This window comes from Stegodyphus dumicola, chromosome X2 (assembly GCF_044657685.1).
Source record: "Stegodyphus dumicola isolate Sdum_Otavi_A_Nest chromosome X2, ASM4465768v1".
Taxonomy (NCBI): domain Eukaryota; kingdom Metazoa; phylum Arthropoda; class Arachnida; order Araneae; family Eresidae; genus Stegodyphus; species Stegodyphus dumicola.
In genome coordinates, this window is record NC_140781.1 from 8241950 (window position 1) to 8264333 (window position 22384).

Genomic DNA, 22384 nt, shown 5'->3' on the forward strand with positions numbered 1-22384 from the left:
GCGGACTGCCAGTGTTTCGTGGCTTCAAACATTTAGCCACCCTTAAGCCAAATTAAAAAAAAAAAAAAAAAAATTCATCAACTTTTTGAACAACTTTATGCAATTAACCACAGAAGCTGCATTTCTAAATTTAAAAAATGTTCATCAACATTTTGAACAACTTCATGCAAAGTAACCACAGAAGCTGCATTTCTAGCGCCGAACTTTAAATGAGCATTCAATGGTTAACGTAACTGAAATATCGTGATAATGATTCCTGTTTTGGGAAAAATTGTTTGTCCTCTATTCTAGTGATTTGTGATGGAGTTTAATTTACTTTTTCTAAACTTTTTTTAAGTTAAATTTTGTTTGCAGTTATTTGTACATTTTATTTGCAGTTAAGGAAAAATTTCGATAATAAAAGTATACGATATCAATTTAAACAACACTTCTATCCTACTAACGAGACTCTCCAAATGAATGTGACTTTAGTTCGCTCGTATGATATTTTCTTCCTCTTTACCACATGCCTTCGTGATGTAATTTAAGACGCGTCCGTCTAGCAATCGGGAGGTCCGAAGTTTAAAGCTCAGCGAGGGCATAGTACATTTTCAAGGTATCCTGCTTCGGTAAATTACTAATGACTCTAGACGTTATACATTTCGCTCACAAATAAATGACACATAATTTCACGGATGCTGCGTTTGCTCTTTCGCTTGAACCGAAAATATGGCGGTTGGTTCAAATACTTAGTTCAAACCATTTCAAGTTTCAGGAGCAGCATATAATGAACAAATAAAGACGTATATTGTTTGGTTTCCAGTGAAAAAGAGCATGCTCAATCCTTCGAAGTGGGAATTTGGAAACTAATAAAATAAAGCTATCAGACCAAAGTATTCTGTATCAACCATATTTAAAATTTCAAACTGTAATGAAATCTCAGATTTTTTCTGGAAGTTTACTTATATGTAAGAATCCATCACGTTTTGTGAGACAACTTTCATAGTACTTTAAAACATCTGAACTGCATCACAGGCTGTAACCTAGGATAAAAAATTTTTAAACATTTCCTTCTCACGTATCCAGCAAATGATAATTCCGGTTCCAATTGGTTCCGTTTCTAACTGGTTCCAAGTGGTTCTAACCGGTTCCAAGTGGTTCCAACTGGTTCTAGCCTAACTCTCTTGGGAATGAGAAACGCTGGATGCCGCAGGGGGAAAAACATGGCAAGTAGAGGCAGTTTCAAAGTATTAAATAATATTTTAAATAATTTTTCTTCACACTGATTGTCATTACAAAGTATTTTTGAGTAACATTTTTTATATTTCATTTGTTTCAGCATAAGAGATAAACATAAATCATAAGGTGGGTAAATTTTTAAGTTTCAAACAATTTGTCTTATTGGAGAAAATGCAGATTAAATTTAAAACATCAGTGTTTCAAGCTATTTAATCAACAGAGAACTGAACTTACATTTCTTAATAAAGAAATTAAATTTTGTTAACATTTCGAACTTAAAATTTACCGTTAAAATTTCGAAGTCCCTGGCTATTTAATTCTTTTAATACCCATCTTCACCTCCTGTTTTAAGTTAGAAAAAATGGAACAATCTTCTTCCTTTTAATTTTGGATGGGATATGTCAAAGCTCACATATGAAGTTAAAAGTGAGACTTCAAGGATTCTTCAGTAATTAGGATCTACGCAGACCATGAAAAGAAGTTTAGGGTCTGGAAACAAAATTTCTGAAAAGTGTTGCATAACGTATACAAGAGCAGAGACGACAAACGCCCGTTTATTTAACAAAAAGTTAATGCAAACATGTATTTTAAGAAACTATACAAAACGTAATAAACTATCGATGGTACTCTTCGATAAATTTTTATAAAAATAGCCTTTAAAAGCACGTTTTTTTCTCCTTTTTTAATCTGCTGGTATCATTAAAGGATTTGCTATTGATGCTGTAATTTGAGTATGATGTTTTTTCGAATATTCGAATATTTTCGAAAACTCCAATGATCATATCCAAAGTTTAATGATGTTGTTTAGAATTCTAAGTCCAGATTGGATGAATTATCACTTCCCAGATAATTCTCGAAAAATATTTTGATAAAGGAATTAACAGATGATATCATAAATAAATAAATTTATTAATCCGATATGTGACTAATGATTCAACATGAAAAGAAATTATGGTATTTACAATGAAAACAATCAGGAACTTCATGCTACAGCTTATCTTTATTTTTGAAGAGCACTCAAGGATTCTCTGTCTTAACGCATGCAAGTTTTTATTACTCTAGAATGAAAGTTTTGTATTTATATACATATCAACAACCATAAAATGTTTCAGAGCAGATTGGTTAAGTCCGTCTGATTGAGGGCGAAATATAACGGCTAAATGCGATCAGGTGTTCTTCAGTTTTTCTGGTTCCACTGCATTTTTTTTTTTTTCTGAATAAGTATCTGTTTTGTGGAATTTACCATTTGATGAATTCGTCGACTTAAATGTATCATTTGATAATGGAATATTATCAAGTTCATTAGCCGCTTTTTCGTTCAATAATGTTAAAACGATATATTTAGCTGCGGGTAATATAAGGTTTTCTTCAATAGTATGAGCCTGCCCAATCTTGGCAGTTCTTAGACTTACTAGGTAACTAGCTTTCAAAGCTTTTTCACTTGAAAAATGTCGCAAAAGGTTTTTCGTTACGTGTTTACTATTTTTGAACTCCGATAATTTTCTCTTAAAATATTCTTCAGATTCATCATTTAAACTGGCATACTTAGATTCAAGATGTCTTTTAAGACACGATGGTTTCACACTTTCGTTGGAGTTCCCCGCAAACAACACATTGAGGTAGGGATTCATTTCATCTTCATTCCAAGTAAACCAAAATGATAACATTCATTATATTTTTTATAAAACATTTTTCTTTTCTTTTCAATAATCTTAGTGCTAGTAGACCGTCCTAGATCCATCACCTGTGAAACATCACTTTTCCGTTTATTCACTCTTAGCCATTTTTCCAAAAGTCTATGTTTGTTTTATTATTTTTCACAAATATTTAAATGCACAATATATATAAAACGAGTTCTTCAAAAACAGACGACGATATTCTCAAATCATGTAAAAGTAAGGAATACAGAGCACCAAGAAGACAAAATACCTGTAACAATGCTAATAAATCAATTAACTCTAAAAGTGTAACAATGCTAATAAATCGATTAACTAAAAGAATTAATGAAATACTATTATCTTTTTATAGGAACTTATTAAATACAACATCCATGCCTATTACTCTTTTTAGAAATATTATTTATGACAAATTTTATTATGTCTATGGCTCAAAGAATATTTGTGAAAATAAAAACTCATTGTTTTGCTAAAGTCTATGAGCGGCTATTGAACCTGAATAAAGCTCAAATGGCATAAATTAACTAGTTTTAGAAGGAAAACTTAAACAGGATGTTAGGGTATTTAATTATTGAATTTAATAGTTAAAACAACTTTGTTTCTTTGCGTACCACCTATTTTCTCTTGCGTACCACCGGTTGAAAATCTCTGCTTTAGGCAGTTAGAAAATAAACTCATTCTAATTTCGCTTTTGGGTCAACTATATCTAGCCTGATTTAAAAAGAAAATAATATTCACTGAAGGTTTAGATCTCCTCTCAGAGTTCTCAGCAGCGGCACCATTTATTTTAGAAGTTTTAATTTGGGATTTCACCATATTCTCCTTCAAGCATATATTTATTTCTCTACATACTTATAAATAACAGGAACTAGTCATAAAATAGTCAAGAAGTTATTGACTGTTACGAGCTCACATTTTTAGATATGCGCAGACGAATCTAATTTTTATAGTTTTAGAAAAGCAAAAGAGAGATGAACAACTGCAACATTTTCCTAAACAGGAAACACCGTAAAATTAAACATGCTATTATGTTTTAAAATTTTAAATTTGCTTGCGTAAACTTGACAGCTGATTTCTGTTTCTGTTATTTTCCTTGATTCCGCATTTGATAAGCAACAAGTACTTAATTTTTAAAATTTATTCAATCTGTAGAGTCCAGGTGGGTTAACTTCTATCTGTATACTGGAGTAGCAGGAAACTACACAGTAGAAGGGTTCACATACCCTTTATTAACTCTTTAGAATTTACAATGCGTCAACTCAACGCTAACAAACTTCGCCTCTACTTGGGGGGTAACTGAAAGTCAGATAATTGAAACTAAAAGTTGAAATATTGACAAGTGATAAAACTAGCCCCTACAGGGCTCAGCGAGACCCCGAACGTCGACCTCCTTCTAAGCTAGTGGCAGCAAAGCAATGCAATTAAGCCACTTGAACCCTTGAACCAGCAATAAGCAAACGTACCTACGGCAGAGACGGCAGCTAGAACCTAACTTTGCCTTTCTCCTACCGAAACTCGGCTTTTAACTACTTCCTTCCAAATAGAAAATTTGCATTCGTTCACGCGAGTTACAACAAATAACTATTCTGGCACTGACAATTAGTGGAATGAAGGCTTATAGGAAAGTTTCAAATAAAACTTTAAAATATTAGTTAAAATAAATATAAATCCCTACAAATCATTAACATTTTTGTTGGACAGGGCTAAGATTTTGCTTTTAATTCGAATCCCATGCGCAACCTCTTAGTCTGAATGCAAAGTCTATAATTACAGAGTTAGTGAAGCCGCCGATATTTCCTCTGCTTTGTTGAACTGTTCCGTTCTGTCAGTGGGCGTCAACCGTGCTATGAATGTCAAATAAATAAATGCAGTTATAAAATTTTATATCAAAATTCCTTCAAGATCTGTGCGTGTTTGACTGAAACCAAGATTTCCAGAATTTTGCAAAAAGAAATTATTGCTTCGGAATGTTAACCGTTTACATTTAATGTTCTTTTCTAAATAATTAAAAAATCAATTTATGCCTTTCACATTTTCGTATTTTAAGATGCCTTTGATAAAATTTCTTTAACACAGTTTAACACATTAACTATAATTGAAAACTTCTGTTATGCTTTTTAGCTCTTCATCAGAATCAGAATTTAAGGAAACAACGTTAAACAATGGATAAATAGGGGGAAAATTAAATTGTCAAAGAGAGGGTAACTAACATTGAAATGGAATACATGGATTCTATTAGGAGCTTAAATAATCATAAGACTTTTAGAAACCATAAAAAAGTCATAATAATGAACCATATAAGCAAAGAAAACAGTTTTACCTGCAAAAGCAATAACACAGTATAGCACAGCAAACTCCGTAAGCCCATCATCACTTTAATTTGAGACGCAACTGCTTCATTCCCAGGCTATCCCTTTATAGGAAATGAATTTATTTGCAGACCACGTGGGCAATTCATACCTCTGCTAAAGAACTGTTTTTGTTCCAAAGATGCATTCTAAAAACATAAAAAAATAAAAAATGTTATCATTCAATTTTTTTCGTTCTCTACGGCCTTATTTTATCTTCGTCCTGATGTGTTAAGTTTTCAGAAAACAACAAAACAAAGTTATCGCAAACGACGTTTCTAAAACAGAAGTAAACTGCTGATTATAGTGCAATTTTTTTAAAAAAATATATTACAGTATCTGTAATGAAGAACATTTACTTATTTCAATTATTAGTTACATAAATAAAGTTATTTAAATAATATTATTATAGTAATTAAATACCTAAATTAATTATTTTTACCACTATTACATTTATTTAAACTACTACTGAGTAATAAATTTTATTAATTTTAAAATTCCTGATTCCTAATTGTTAATGATAAAAATTTTTCAATTCCTTTTCTTGATTAAAAAATTCTATCTCCCCCCACGAGAGAAAAACATATATTATGATTTATTCATTTTGCAATACGATTCTTATTCTAAGCTTATAAGGTATTTCTCCCACCTTCTTGGCATGCCTTCGTGGTGTGGAGGTCTGTGCGCTGGGCGCGTATTCCAGAGGTCCGGGGTTCAATTCCCGGCGAAGGCGTTGCTAATTTTTCATCTTGCCTACTTCTAAAAAATACCTAATGTCTCTACAGAGGCGCCCGAATTAAAAAAAAAGGGTGTTGGATGGGATGATGGTTCTCCACTCTCCAGGATTTGGCGATTGGGTCTCCTAAAAAACCCCAGTCCCCCTTTAAAAGGAGGAGTATATAAATTATTTCTCCTATCTACTTGGCATGCCTCCGTGGTGTGGTGGTCTGCACGCTGGGCGTGTATTCCAGAGGTCCTTGGTTCGATTCCCGGCGAAGGCGTTGCATACTTTTCATCTTTCTGGTCTCGAAATAACCTAATGTCTCTGAAAGGTGTTTAATTTATCTTCTGAAAGCTTAAACACATGTGAAAAAAAAGTGACCAAAAGTCATTTCTGCTTTTAAATTTTGCTTTTGGCACGGAGGCATGCCACCGTGGTGTGGTGGTCTGCACGCTGGGCGTGTATTCCAGAGGTCCTTGGTTCGATTCCCGGCGAAGGCGTTGCATACTTTTCATCTTTCTGGTCTCGAAATAACCTAATGTCTCTGAAAGGTGTTTAATTTATCTTCTGAAAGCTTACACACATGTGAAAAAAAAGTAACCAAAAGTCATTTCTGCTTTTAAATTTTGCTTTTGGTATTAGTACGGCGATTTCTGGAAAGTTTCCTTTTGAAATAACTCGTTATTATAGCAATGACAGCATCTGATATAGTGAAGAAAATAATGTGATTATATGCTATGGTGTGTGATTTATTGCTCAAGTAAATCCCCCTACTAGCTTAATTAATTACAAACAGCCTACCAGATATGTGTAGCATTTTTTCCCAAAAGAAATGTCATCTAGAGACTGCAAGCATCCTACAGGCTTCCTTTGCTACATCTAAAAAGATCTTACGAAGATGCATTCAGCTCTGCTGCGGCCGTATGCCTTACAGAGACAGCTTGAACGATGTTTAAGTTCCATCTATATGTTTGCGAATGCAATGAGAACATACGGCAATAAAAGAGCAGATGGTATCAATTAATGACAGATGCAGCAATGGGTTTCAAGAAATGAATAATATGATTAAAAATTACCGGCTTAGATGGTATATTAGCTATCGGAAACTGACTGCTAGCTCTAAACCAAGGTTTCGAATTCGACTTGTAAGGCTTGAAGGTATGTGTATTGCTTTGCACCATCCTTGAGGGTGTAATATCGATCAACCCTAAAGGTGTATCTTGGGCATCGTTCTCGTTGCCTAGAATACACCACAATGGTTTTGTCTAAGGAAGACCAATGTAACTTAAACAAGAACTGTTGCCAACGTGTATGTGATATGATGGAGAAGGAGATCTGAATCACCAGACGAATAACTATTAAAAGTGCGTTATATAATATTACTCTGAAAAAAGTAAAATAATCCTAGGCAATGCATTATATTGGAGACTCAGATTCGAGGGACTACAGGAGAGATAGAAAAGGTTGCGTTAAACTTCAAACTTTGAGCATGTGATTATTACTTTTCAACAGTTGGACTAAGATTTATGCTAGATTTATTTTGTTTACGCCTTATAGGAAAGTTTCCTGCAATTTTTCAGCTTCCAAAAATAATTTGGCTTGGGTTACTTGATTATAGCAAAGCACACAAAGGCTGTCTTCCTGAGGGATGCCTTCGAGAAGGATTTTCTAAGAGTGTAAGGATCCTAAGTTTTACTAACGTTTATTTTATTTTAAAACTGTACTATCACTTCTTATTTTCTACTTCCGGCCAGAATTAAATGCTTTATTTTGTTTATGCAAATTGTCTTGCTAACGCCCAAGTATTAAGTTGTGGCTTTTTGCCAAGAGTCAGAGAGAGAAGGAGTTTTAGGAAGCAAGCCGCTTCCCACTGTAGTTTTACGAGTTTTCACTCGGTTGCTGTTTGCCTTTAAGGTCAGAGGTTTAGCCCTCTTGATATTTGAAAACGTATTGTAGTTTCAGCAGCTCGGCGTACTACATACGTACAGTTTTAAATAAAGGCCAGTCTTAGTGCTAGGCATTTGTATACTAATTCAAAGTTAGCTTTTAGCTAGAGTTTTTAGTTAGTAGTTTTATATTTTTACGTTCAGAGCACAAGTGGTTGGTCTCTGCATCCCGAAGTACGGGAGTACCTGTAAAGTAATAGAGAATAAAGGGTTTAGTATACCCTTCCTGCTTGTGTCGTCAATTCCACACAATCTGGAACAGAACTATAGTAAGTTCCCTGTTCTTATTCAGGATACAGTATGTTCCCGAAGCAAGTGAAGAGACATACATCTCCTGACAAGAGAACCACGAAAATGCCCATGCAGCAGCCCGTTCGACGGGAATCGAACCCAGGTCCAGCAACCAATAATCAGCGACTTTATCGCCTGACAGCTAGTGGGCATCCCAGAATTGAACAGTTTGTTTAAAATATGCGGAATGTCGGAAAGTAATTTCTAATTTATAAAAATTAGAAGTGGCAAATAAGAACAAAAGCACAGTTATAAGATGCAAAATTAGATATAATATAAAAAAGATTCAAACTTTTCAAAGTGATTCAATCATTTAAACTTAATTAAATTAATGCCGTCATTTAAATTAAGTTAAAATTATGCCGTCATTTAAATTTGCATATTGAATTCATTAATGTCCTCTTGTATTTCGATGGAGCTTTTTCATGCTGTAAAAGTCAAACATAGCAAAAAAATATAATTTTAAAAACCTGGTAAAAGACAAATTTATTTTACACGTCAGTATTACAGGTGGATTATAACCAAGAAAGTATTTGATTAGTGAGAATAAGTGAAAATCTTAATTAATTTTCTATTTTGAAAGATATTAAAATTAGTATTGTAATAAAATAAACTTCAAAATTGGGCGGAATTTCACCATATTATTGCGATTTAGTTGAAACAGCTTCCAGAAACTGGTCCAGCAGAACATATTTTTTTGCTGAAAGCGTATTTTTAGTAGAAAAACATTTAGTTGAATACACTATTGACCGGCCTTCAGCTGAAATGTTCCTGCATGAAGAATAGATTTTATTTGCTTAGATTTTTGCAGTTACACGAAAGTATTGTTTTGTTAAATTATTACATTATTCATAGACTGGAAAATAAAAGGCAGGAGTTATTAAGCTTTTAAATTTATGATGCCGTAAGTAATTTACACTTTTTGAAAATTTAGTGGCTTTCATTTGTTTGCTCGCAGTCACTGTTTTCATTTAACATTTGCAGACAGAGATTAAACATTTTGAGTTCAGGAAACGATCATAAGAGAAGTGTGACTTCAGAAAAGTTTATCCAACTAAGCGTTTTAATAAGCAGTCACTAATTTTATTTATTAGCAATAGCATTTTAGTTACCAAAAAACGAAAAAGAGTTAAGAATTTAAGTGCCACGAAGAAATTGGAATTATATATAATATAACTTGCAGGTTTTAATAATTAACATTATGGAAACGTTTTTTTTTTCAGAATTATAAAAAGGAATGCATTGATAAATTTTCTTTTTTCCTGATATATCGATGCTAAGTGGACATTTAAATCCCAACAAATGTGTCATCGTAACACAGAGAAACATCCAAAATTTTTCAAGCATCATTGTAAACTTAGAATTTCGAGTCTATAATAATTTCTCAAAATTATAGTTACGATTAAGGTGTGCACAAAACATAACTATATTTCAAAATTTTGAATTTGATGTTTTTAGTTATTAAGCTCCAGTTTGTTATAGATAAATAAATGCTATGAAATATCGATTGTCAAAGATAAAATTTCAGAAATAATGTGAAAAATTTTAGCATATTGATTTAAAGCACATAATAATTGTATTTGAAATTTATCGAATCACATATTTCTGTTTTTTTTTCAATGTTTTCCCTCAATCAAATTTAATGACAATATTAATCAAAGTATGATGTTAATGATTTATGAATTACGGAAAGTCATAGGAAGGAAAGATGTCTTAACATAAAATTTTCAATGTGACTATTGCATGCGTTACTTACACAATAATAATGAATACAGCCTTGTTTCGTACAATTTTTTTTTTTGGGGGATGGAAGGAGTAGAATTCGGGTGAAGTAAGTTGCATTCAAAAATTGCGTTCTTTTCAGTACTAAAAGAAACTTTTCAAGAGAATAATGGTGGGAAAATGACCATAGAAATTAGAAAGTTAGAAAATTCATGCAGCTGTGTATGATGATTTTATATGTATGATTTTGCAGCTATGTATGATCAGTACTTATGTATGATCAATCTGTGTTATGATTAATGTGTGTGTGTAATCTAGCAACTACGTATGATCATCAAGTGACTCTCAAACGAAAACAGTCTTTTTTTTTTTTTTTTTTTTTTGTTCAGGTAAATAACTATAAATATTCGAGTTAATGCAGACGTTTTTCGCTTTTCGACGAACTTCTCTTTCTATTCTATTCATTTAGAACCAGAATCCATGCATTTGACATGTAATTTACTTATTCAGCTTAGCATTTTCCCGTGTTTTATATACTTAAAGGCAGATTTTTTTACAGTACTTTTGCATACATGAAATGTATTATTCATCTTTCGCGCGCATTCTGAGGTATATTTATGTCAGAAGTAATAGTACATTGTCTTGTTTTCTCTGCAACCAAAAACACATTTCGTCGGTTTTCCTTCCAAAAACACATTGTGGAGTAGACATAGGACTTCTAAATGCAATTTTTAGTTTCAAAGTAAAATGAAAATACATTAGTATGCATTTTCAGAAAATTGTATAAAACGACATAAAGCAATATTTTTCTCCTTTTCAGCGGGCGAATAATAAAAATGTACAAAACAACGAACAATAGAAGAATATTTCTTTTGATAATGGTAACTTCAATACGTGTTCCACGTTACTTGATTGCATTGAATGTGATTTTTAACAAAAGTAGCTTGGTGAACTTAAATATGTCGAGAACATCCAAACAGGTTGCGTTTCATTTGATGGAAGAAAAATTGATTATTGATTGATTTCACAAACTTTAATAGAAAAAAAAATTCAAGAATCTTGTCACACGAGGTAAATTTATTTTTGATTAATAGCAAATGAAATCATTACTACAGACACCTTGAAAGATTTATAAAAATTTATATTTGTAAGGAAATTTTTGTTAGTATCAAATTTCTTAGAAGCATGCAAACAAAAGTATCAGTGCACAGTCCGACTATCTTCTAGCAAGACTAAAAGGGAATTTTTAAATCATTATTTGATATTGATGCGAATGAGGGCAAAAATTGTAATGTCATTAGCTTTCTGAAGTAGTAAGCATTAAAAATGTGAATGCTATCTCCGAGATTCGAATTCCGGACCTCCCAATGCTAGCCGGAATTGTTTCCAACTATGCCACGAAGGCAAGAGGTAAGAAGGAAGAAAATAGCTTGCTTTCTTCCCCACTTGGAAATGGAAAGGCTGAGACCCAATCCCAGATCTTGGTGGTGACGAAGCACCTTACTTAAATTAGCAGTACGATTCGGTGTAGTTTACGTAAAGAGTCCAGTATTATAATTTCGAAGGTTGAAACAATTCTTTCTTCTTCATCTGCGAGTATAAAAATTAAATTAACAGAAATACATGATTAAACAGAAATGAATAAAAAGTTCAGGTTTTTAACTAAATGACAAAAAACACCATCTACTGATATGTGACGGGAAAACTACTCTAGGAGCTGCAGTGCTGTATATGATGGGCAAATGAATGGCTCTACTAAGGAGATCTTAATAACTGAGTATAAATAGGTTCAGAATTTGAATCACTAATTAAAGTAGAAAGATTTTTATTATTATGAAAAATCTCCAGGAAATGTAATCTGCCAACAGAAAAACCCTAATAATAATAAACCTTAGCTTATGTATTTGTAGCCTTCTGTAAGGCTTGACGTAGACTGCCTTTTTTTCAGCTGCGTTGTAGTTTTTGTCATAGTAGTCGTAGTAATTCAGTTTGCATAGTAGTTCAGTTTGTCATAGTAGTTCAGTTTGCAGAGTCATAGTAATGTAGATTTTGAGCATTATTTAAATTTTAAAGCTATATACCGCGAAGATGACATCTGTCCTGGTTCGTGCCGTACGGAATTGAACGTCATTTCTGCTGAAATCAGTTACATTGGCATACAAAGCCTGTTGTTTAGCACATATTTTTTTCTTTTGTTAGAAGATATTTTGAATAGCACAGTATTACATATGAACATTCATATTACATAATTGAATACTATATATAGTAGTATATATAGCACTACATTTGGTGTATAAATAAGTCAAATGTGCTGCATTTAAGTGATGGCAATCCATGTGAAAGAAATATATTTACAATACAGATATATATATATATAAATGACATTATGCAACACGGTTTTGGTATTTCATGGGTTAAATTGGCATATTTACTATAATGGAATGAACACTTATATTACGAATGTTAGATAACTCTATGTAACAATGTATTACACCGGATGTGTGCAATATTTGTTTATATCAAGAAGTTGATTCGATGGAACAGTTGATTCGATGGATGGAGATTTTTATATTAAAAGAGTAAAATAACTATATAAAAAAGTAAATACTTACATTAATGGAACTGAAACCATAATTTAGCTACTTGGGGAATGACTGCGATGAGAGCTGTTCTAGATTACTGCGTTTTTGCAGGGCAATATGATAACCTGTAGTTTCGATAGAGCAACATTGTTAGTTTGAGTATTATTCCACCACGCTGCGCAAAACATGAGGCCTGTTTTTTTTTTTTTTTTTTTTTTTTTTTTTTTTTTTTTTTTTAAAGGTGGAACTTCGCAATCAAGCAGCATTCAAAGTAATAGTGGTCTGGGTTGCCCACTTTTCCACAGTCGCAGGTGTCTGGGTTGGAAAGACCAAACCTATGCAGGTAGTCTTTATACGGTCCATGTCCTGTTTGGAAATGTGACATGCTGCCAGTTTTGTTCTGCAGATCCATACTTGGGAGCATTACATGTGTACCTCGACCCGTTGTGGCATCATTCCAGCGGGTTTGCCAAATTTTAAAACTAAATTACACTTATTATTGGGGCTCAGTGTGTCAAATCAATACAGACCAAATTTCAGTGCAGTATTCTGCCCTACGCTGCTTTTAAAATGCAAGTAAGCCACAGTATAAGTTTAAAGGCTTAATTTGCCCAAGATATCTGAAGTGTTTTCTCCCTTTTTGTCTATTACTTTTCAGAACAAGTATTTTTGCTGTTTGGATTGGTACGTTTGAGACCCACTCAACTGATAGTATTGACTTTAATAATTCTACACACTGCTTTAATAATTCTACTATAAGGTATTTCTCCCGCCTTCTTAGCATGCCCTCGTAATGTAGTGGTCAGCACGCTGGGCGCGTATTCCAGAGGTCAGCAGTTCGATTCCCGGGGAGGACGTTGCTCCTTTTTCATCACTCCTGCTTCCAAAATACCTAATGTCTCTACACTACACTCACTTTAATAATTTTACACACTGCTATTAAATAAACCGAATTAATCAATGCACTCTCTTATTGAGATAAATGTTTGTTCTTTATGAGAGCTATGTCTAAAGTAAATTAATACATTAACTAAAAGAGTTAAATGATGTAGTAGAGAAGTACTGCTGAAAACGTCTTATTAAAAAATATTTCGATATCTTAACTTTAAAAATTGTAAATACGGCACTTCAGGCAAAAGAATTTAAAACAGCTTATAAAATTTGTAGGTTATGCGTTTCATATGATTCTGAATTCGTATTGTCCATTTTGGGGGGGGGGAACCTGATATTTTATAATCGTGCTTACTATTGCAACGAAGGAAAGTTAGTATTCCCAGCTGTAACTAAGGGAAGTCATTTTTCCAGCTCAGGCACATTTTTATTGAGAAAGAGAGGAATTTTTTTTCATTTGATAACGTTAGACAGTCTTCCAGATGTTTGTGATGTTATTTCTTTTTGGTATTTTTCATCTGGGTGAAGGCTGCTGTTTAAATCATACTTATTTCTTTTCACATAATATTTCGAAAGTTGTTATTTGATGAAATATGTTTCAGTAACAAACAAAACCAGCTTTCATTTTCTCATGACCTAGTCTTCCATCATTTTGTAATTCAACACAGTAATATCGTTATGACATAGATGACATATATCAGTATCTAAGAAAATATTAATTATCTCAAATCTTTCATTCAATAACTTTTATTAAACTAAAAATAGTTTAATAGAAGACAAAACTTATGCTTACGAACCAGCCAGCATTTAAAGCGTAATTTAAAAGTAATGAATTCAAATTAAAGTTAAGTTAAGTAGCCAGAGGCTACACAGAATGAAAAACGCGCAGTTTGGCTCAAGCCTTGTACCGACGTGACAAACCAATGGCGAGAATATCGCCACGCCCCGGATAGATATTTAATACATTCAACTAGTACCATCGCTTTCAGCAGGCGAAATGCGCTCTGATTCAGCAGTATAAAACCTTCCTTTAAATACTATCTTTTTCTACATTTGAATATGTGTGAACTAATAGTTGAATTCTGGCAAGAAAACGGAAAAGGAGAAAGACAGTAAAGCCACTGAACATAAAATACCTGCTTAGTTAAAAGTAAATAAATCCTTACACATTATTATGATCAATGTAGCAAGTTGCTGTTTAAAAGATAAACTTGTGAATAAACTCTTTTTTCTAGTAGCATTTATACTAAAAAGTGCCGTCATGGATTGGTGTCCAAACATAGCTTCTCTTAGCCCCTTAAATTTATACTTCAAAATGTACATGTGTCAAAAATCTTACAGTTTTTGAAGTAACATTACTGCTTGCTGCGTTTTTAAGAATTCCACATACACGGTATCCATGTACACGTTGACCTATTTTCACTTAAAACAACATCCCAGAATTGCACAAAAATGGCATTGCGCACACTCTTGACTTTATCCATGTACACTGCGCCCAACAGCGGCCGAGCGGTAAAGTCGCTGAACACTGGGTAGTTCTGTCCGAGGTTCGAATCTCGCGAACGGGCTGGCTGCATGGGTGTTTTCGTGGTTTTCCCCATGTGTAACGTGTATACGAGCCAGTTTCCCTTAGAACGTCCTCCACGAAGGCATCCCTCCCCTTAGGCAGATAGCCCTAGTGTGCTTTATCATAATTAAATACGCACACCACCATGTACACTGCTAAAGTCCTAGCTAGTAACCTTTATCGCCTTACCAAAATGTCGCCAAACTACCTGTTACCATATTCCAAAGATTAGCCAAATTTTATTACACTTTTACTAAATGATAATGAGCTCGAATATTAATTTGTATCCAATAGGTTCAACAGTGATTAGAAACTGAATTTTTCCTTTCCTTCCCTTACTCTTTCGCAATACTGCAAAAATCTGCTTGTAAAATTTAACAAAAGTCATTTATCATACGTAAATTTCTGTTAAGCTGCATTTTAAATGCAATTAATCCGTAACTATTGGATGCTGAAGTGCAGTTTTGTGCATCATTTTAATTGTAACAGCAGCCCTTTGAAATTTCATTTATTTCAAATTTAATGTGAATTTTAATTCCAAGTTTAATTTTATTTATTAACAGACAATAACCTTTTCAAATTTATTTCACAACATGGCAAATCCGTTGTGGATATGACGCAGCCGGCGAAGAATCTTTTAGAGCTATTAAATTAGGCTTAGAACTAATAACTCATGATTTTTCTTTCATTAAATTCCTACTATTACCTCACATTCTCCCTATATCTTGTTCAAATTTTCACTCGTTAATAAAGCACTTTTTATTCATCCACGTAACTTCAAATACATTTTTTTTAACTTGTAGTGGATGACACTTGATGTTAACACACTTATTCACTTTTTAATTTAATTAAAATTTTAATTTAAAAAATTTTTCTTTGCTGACCTAAGTAGGAATTGACTTAATTTTTTTATTTTTTTCATTTTTTATATTACTTGTTTAAAGTTAAGAGTGTTTGAAATGGACAATGTAGAAGCTTTGGGTACCTTTACGAGAGATGAACAACGGTTGCATAATAGAATAAATTCATTATAAAAACACGCAAATGCGATGCAATGCACATTTGGAGGCATTTTCAAATTTACAGTATTCGTGTTTGTTTCATTGTAGCAACTTTCACTTACGTATACTCTTTTAACAAACGTACAAAATACACATTTTCTACATGCCTACAAATGTGAGTATTTTCAGTGGTAATCCTTAACAACACGAAATTAGATAGATTTTCTTAATATCTTAATTAACCCTAATTTGAACGCTTTCTTGCATTCTACTTTCTGTTTCTTAACTGCTTGTTAACTCAATAAGAAGCCTGTTCTATAGCTTCCTTAAAAACCTGTTAGTAAATCTGCCTACATATATAGATTATGTCTTCGTCTTTAATTTAAATAAACTAATCATTACATCTAATAATATCTAGAATAGATATAAAAAATGAAGGACATAAATAGAGGCAAAGATTCTATGAAATTCTTTCTCCATCTTTTAAGCACATGAGAAACTACCATTATTATGCATACATATGCAGATATAGAAACAGTGTATCCTGGCACCAACGCATTGAAGATTTATGACGAAATATGTAACACATCATTTATTTTTTTGAATACTTTTCGTTTATTCGTTTATCGTCTTTGATTTATCGAGTCCTTGTTATCTCCTCGAAACTTTATATCTTTTTTACGTTGATGTATCAAGTTTTAATTGTTCCATAAAAATTATAATTTTTGTCTTTTTTGTATTTTTCATATTGAATTTTATATACAAATTATACATAGATATACAGATTATATATATATATATATATATACAGATTTTAGCGTATTCCTCAGCTCATATATTAGTTTGAGCATATACAGTGGATGGACAAAAATATGGAAACACCTTGTGAAATGCATGTTTGAAAAGAAAGATTGATTTTAATGAAATATGTAGGTGGCGCTGGCGTTTTTGACTACTGACGCCATCTATACAACTTCGCAAATGTGCTAACAGTTCAGTTGTTGTCGGAGTACTGTTATGTGAGGTTGTCATTGCATTATGTCAGAGTTAACAGACTTCGAACGTGGGCAAATTGTTGGAGCACGTATGGTAGGTGCTTCCGTAAGCAAGGTAGCCGAGGTGTTTAGTGTTTCAAGAGGTACTGTATCGAAGATTTATTCCGCATATTTGAAAAGCGGAAAAACATCATCTGTTAAATCACAGCGCGGACGAAAGTGTGTCCTGAGTGATCGTGACAGATGATCATTAAGGGCAATTGTGACGAAAAATAAGAAGACCAAAGCTGCAAAAGTTACTGCTGAAATGAATGTTGTGTTACCGAACCCTGTGAGTACCAAAACAATTAGAAGGGAGCTTCATAAACAGGGAATTTCTGGCCGTGCTGCAATTGAGAAGCCACTCATCAGTGATGCTAATGCCCGTAACAGGAAAAGGTGGTGTTTAAGTCGTAAAGCCTGGACTATAGAGCAGTGGAAGCGAGTAATATGGTCTGACGAGTCTTCTTTCACATTGTTTCCCACTTCTGGCCGAGTTTACGTCTGGAGAACGCCATCTCAAGCCTATAATACAAACTGCTTGTTGCCAAGAGTGAAACATGGCGGGTGTTCTGTTATGGTTTGGGCAGCCATATCGTGGTTCTCTGCTAGCCCCATGGAGGTAGGAAGTAAGAAGGAGTCGCCCTAAACAAGTTTCTCCGTACCCTGCTCTGAAGCACCGGCGATCCCTACGTGGTGACCAAAACATTGGGTCATTTACCATTGAGTTCTATGGGATTTGACGCGTTCGGGTGTAAATATTTTGTAATTACGTCGCAAATATACATATAAATGTATATATTTTCTTTTTCTACAACACTTCAGAGTCCTAAGTATGTGAAAACAACATATTTTTAAACAACATTTCATTCTGAACGGAATTAAATGCTATACTTTTCACAGGACAGTTTTCTCAGAATGGTTTAATTTGAATGAAATATTTTCACAAGTTTTCGTTAATTACATTAGAAAAAAAAATTAAGGTAATTCGATTTTATTCGGTTAAGGTACAAAAATTAAGATCAAAGTTTATTGTATTATTAATATTAAAATTATGCATTATTTCTTTTCTATTTATAGAGCTTCTTCCTAAAATACTTTCTTAAATATGACATGATTTTTTGGCTTCTTTTAAATCGAAAAATGTAAGTCAATTTATAATTAATGCTCTATTCGGTTCATTTTAAATTAGAGAATTATTAGGAAAATAGTATTTGACTTTCTCTGAACATTTCTGAAAGGGAATAAACTAAGTTTTTTTTATTTTTTTTTTAAGTATTATTTAAAACTTGTAACTGAGTTATTATAAAATGTAAAGGGAATAATTCTTTTAATTATACTTATCAGATTTTTTTTTTTACCCTTCATTTCAACAATACATATTCCAAAACTCTTTATTACGTTCTTAAGTGCGCATCTCATAGCATTTGCTTTACAATACCTTTTAACAGATTGCTTTCCAATACGAACAATTCTTGCTTAAATAGTTTTATAACGTATTTGTCAACAGGATTTCAATTTATGTTTACAATTCAATATTAAGGTTATTATATATTTAGATAACATTTATAATCATTATAAATTAGATACATTTAATCATTAGATTTCTTCACAGTACTATCACAGTTGTTTATAAGTGAATAAATTCTTCATTTCAAATACATTTATAAATAATTTAATGAATATTATTTAATTAATGAATAAATAAATAAAACTTGTGAAAATATTTCATTCAAATTAAACCATTCTGAGAAAACTGTCCTGTGAAAAGTATAGCATTTAATTCCGTTCAGAATGAAATGTTGTTTAAAAATTAATAATTAAATGTTGTTAATTAATTATTATTTAATTAATGAAGTATTTTGTCAAAGGCAGATACATGCTTTTTGCAAGCACATGCATAAATACCCATACATATTTCCTATTTATCATTTCCGGCATGTGCAAATCTTTAATTTCTGTGCATTCACTATATTTTTCGTGTAAAGTAATTTACACTAATTTAGCATACACCCGAAAGTTTTACATAAAAAATATATATGAATATAATTTGAATGAAAATTATAAGTATTATTTTTAATACCCATTCAAAGGTCAGTTTTTCTTCAAAATTCCCCCACGATGGCATCTCTCTCTTTAGGCAGATAGCCCTTGCATGCGTTACTCTATTTAATAAAAACTTAATCTGACCTATGTGCCTAATTACAAATATTTTAACATACATAATTGTATATTTACATTTAGCCATCAAGTTTCAAACTTTTCAAATCTTCTAGAAAATAAATTTTGGCAGATCTCTTTTAGCAATTTTCTTAAAATCTATATTTTTGTAGTGCAACAGCTTAGAATTTTATAAAACAAATTCATAATCAAAATCGCTGTTGTTAGTTATCGAAAAATAACCAAGATGTGATTTTTGCGTAAATGTCAGTAAACTATACAAATTGCTATTATCCATCACACTATGAATGTTTCTTTCATGCGAGAGTGTTCCTTTTTCGATTTCTATGGAACTGTCGTGTGTCGAAATACTATCAGATTTTGTCAAGCGAGCTTCTGAATGTAAACAAAAAAACACCCCGTCTGGTGACCCAAGCTTCAAAGCAGTGCTTCACTTCTAGCGCGGAATGGCCCCTCCTCCCTTTCCTACCTCCATGGCTAGCCCCATGATAACTGTGTCAGGGCACATGACTGCCAAGACTTATGTGAACATTTTGGCCGATCAAGTTCATCCCATGGTACAAACTTTGTTCCCCGATGGTGATGGTGTCTTCCAAGACGACAAAGCCCCTGTTCACACAGCTCACATTGTCCAGGACTGGTTTTCTGAGCACGAGGATGAGTTGTCCCATCTCCCCTGGCCACCACAGTCACCAGACCTGTATATTATCGAACCTTTGTGGTCTACATTGGAAAGGAAAGTGCGTTCTCGTTATCCACCGCCAACATCGTTACCTGAACTTGCCACCGTTTTGCAGGAAGAATGGTATAATATTCCCTTGGCAAACATACAGGAACTGTATTTATCCATTCCGAGAAGACTGCAAGCTGTTTTGGATGCCAACGGGTTTTCTACACCATACTAAGCAAAGAAACATGTTTTTTTTAAAGGTGTTTCCATATTTTTGTCCAACCCCTGTATGTAGAAAAATAGTATCTAAAATGAGAGAAAAAGGTACAACTTATAAAAGAAAAAAGGATAGGTAAAATTTATATGAAAATTGAGTTAATAGGATGATATCAAGCGAGATAAGGATTTTACCAAAAGATTAGTTTTGTACCAGATGCAAATAAAAGGAAAGATTAAACAAACAGGCAAAACAATTGCTAGAAAATATTCAAATAAATAAGGAAATATGCCTTCTTATTAATTACACTGTAACTGATGATTGCGAAAGTCAAACAACAAGAATCGGTGTTATATTTGTAAATTTCATGGAATGACGTCAAGCTGATTCGCTTGACGTCTCCAATAATCATTATTTGGCGTGTTATTTTAACCTAAATAACACTGCAACTGTTTATTTCATTAGAAGCACAGCAACTAAGTCAATTTCCATAAAAGGACAATTATTATAAGGCTTACTAACAGTAAACTTCATAACTGAATGATAGGCTACATTCTAAATTGTTATTAGTAATGTGATTTAAAATCTTTTCGAAAGATAATATTTGCATGTGTGTCACGATGCACGATTATGAACACACCCAGAGATACCTCTGGTAGATAACTCGTAATAGTATATTATATAAGCTACCTCTAGGCTTATATATTAATTACACTGCTTTAATGTTAATAAAAAAATCATTCCATTTCTTTTCGAGATATATAATTACTCATAAAACAATCTTTTTCGTCTCATCTTTTCCCTATCTTTCGCTTTTACCAGGTCCTCATTGGTCATAATGTTTTTGTTTATCAGAAGTTTTTTTTTTCACTGGCTTTAAAAAAGCCATACATCTCAAATATCTCCTCATACGTCTAATGTAAAAGACTTCGAAATTAATTTATTGTTATTCGATAAACAAAACAAGCGAGAAGTAGTTTTTTTCTTTACTCCTTGCTTTGTTTCTTACTTTCTTTATTTACAAGTGGAATTTTTTTTTCAAATAATTTTCATTTAGTTGTCACATTTTATTCTTTGGACTTTTTTTGGACATGTTCAGCCAGAGTGAACTGATAAGCGTCTGATGAATTCAATTGCATTATTTTTGCTGCTGTTCATTTAGAGGTAATTATATTTTGTTTTTACTCATTGGATTGCCGCTTTGACGTCAGATTTCAGTTTTGATTTTAAATATCGGCTGCATTTCTGTCTCCTGATAAAAACTGATATATTTCCATAGGTTTCTAATTTTTTTTAATCGTTTACATTTTTTTTAAGGCAGTAAGTCATTATTTTAAGAATATGACTGTTTGGTCATCGAACGATTATCGCTTTTGTTTGCATTACTTTTCATTTTGTTTTGTACAAGGCTCTCTCACAATTGTTTATTTTCAAAAACTGTGAATTTACATCTATTCCCATGCTTTTTCTTACGATTTGTCACTTTTAATTCGGAACTTGTAACATGATTTGCGTGCTAACATTGAAACGTTATCAGATACTAGATGTAAACTTTGATACATTCACAAGCGTCATGCGTAATGCCATCGCTGCATTGCAAACATATATTTGCTCATGAAGATTGTTATTATAGAACAATTCTGAGAGTCTGTATCCAACTCAAATGGTACAGAAAATTCCTGGGTCTTATTTATTCCTCTAGCCTCTATGAGGTGTTTATGATAAGTCTACCACTATGAGACTGCTGCTCCTATTAAAAAAAAGTCATAGGCTACTTATTTTAGAACAATGCAACATAATATAATGCTCTAAGTACTAACATTTGATAATCCATAGAACAAAATATTAAATGCAATAAGTATTTGAGGATAAACCCACTTTTAATTTCAAAGGGGAAATTCAAGTTATTTAATTATGCGATGGTTTGAATTAAGCAATAAATACAGTATTTCCGTTTCAGAACTATAAAAAATGCTATATCAGAACACATCACGAAGCAGGAAAGTAGGCAGGAAATTCTAAGAATTAGTTGAGAATGCCCTTGTAATCTTGTTCTGAATTTTATTTTTATTTCAGAGCAGAACACGTGAAAACTCAGCTCCCCCTTCCCAGGTTCGAATTATTGATCTGTTTTCTACCCGAGCGTGCTACTCGTTACATCACGAGAGCAAACAGGGGGAAGGCGATAATTCCTAATATTCTTCTCCACTTAAAGAGCGACTCGAGAGAGAGAGAAACGAGATCCCAGTCGAGAAAATTCAGGTAATGGTGAATCATATTTTAGTCGCTCCCCACATTATAGTGGGACGCTATGTAGAG

At 32.8% G+C, this 22384-nt stretch overlaps 1 protein-coding gene across 2 annotated transcripts in view; it reads right to left on the bottom strand.

Moving 5' to 3' along the window:
- LOC118187592 (dermonecrotic toxin StSicTox-betaIB1i-like) overlaps nt 1-22384 on the bottom strand; it is a 139431-nt gene that overhangs the window by 76746 nt on the left and 40301 nt on the right. The window contains exon 2 of one of the 2 annotated variants that reach the window (XM_035357842.2): nt 5215-5391. The exons of the other annotated variant lie outside the window; for it this stretch is intronic. Within the exon in view, the coding sequence (XP_035213733.1) occupies nt 5215-5265 (51 nt within the window). The 5' untranslated portion in view covers nt 5266-5391. The remainder of the gene's footprint in view (nt 1-5214; nt 5392-22384) is intronic. 2 annotated transcript variants of the gene reach the window in all.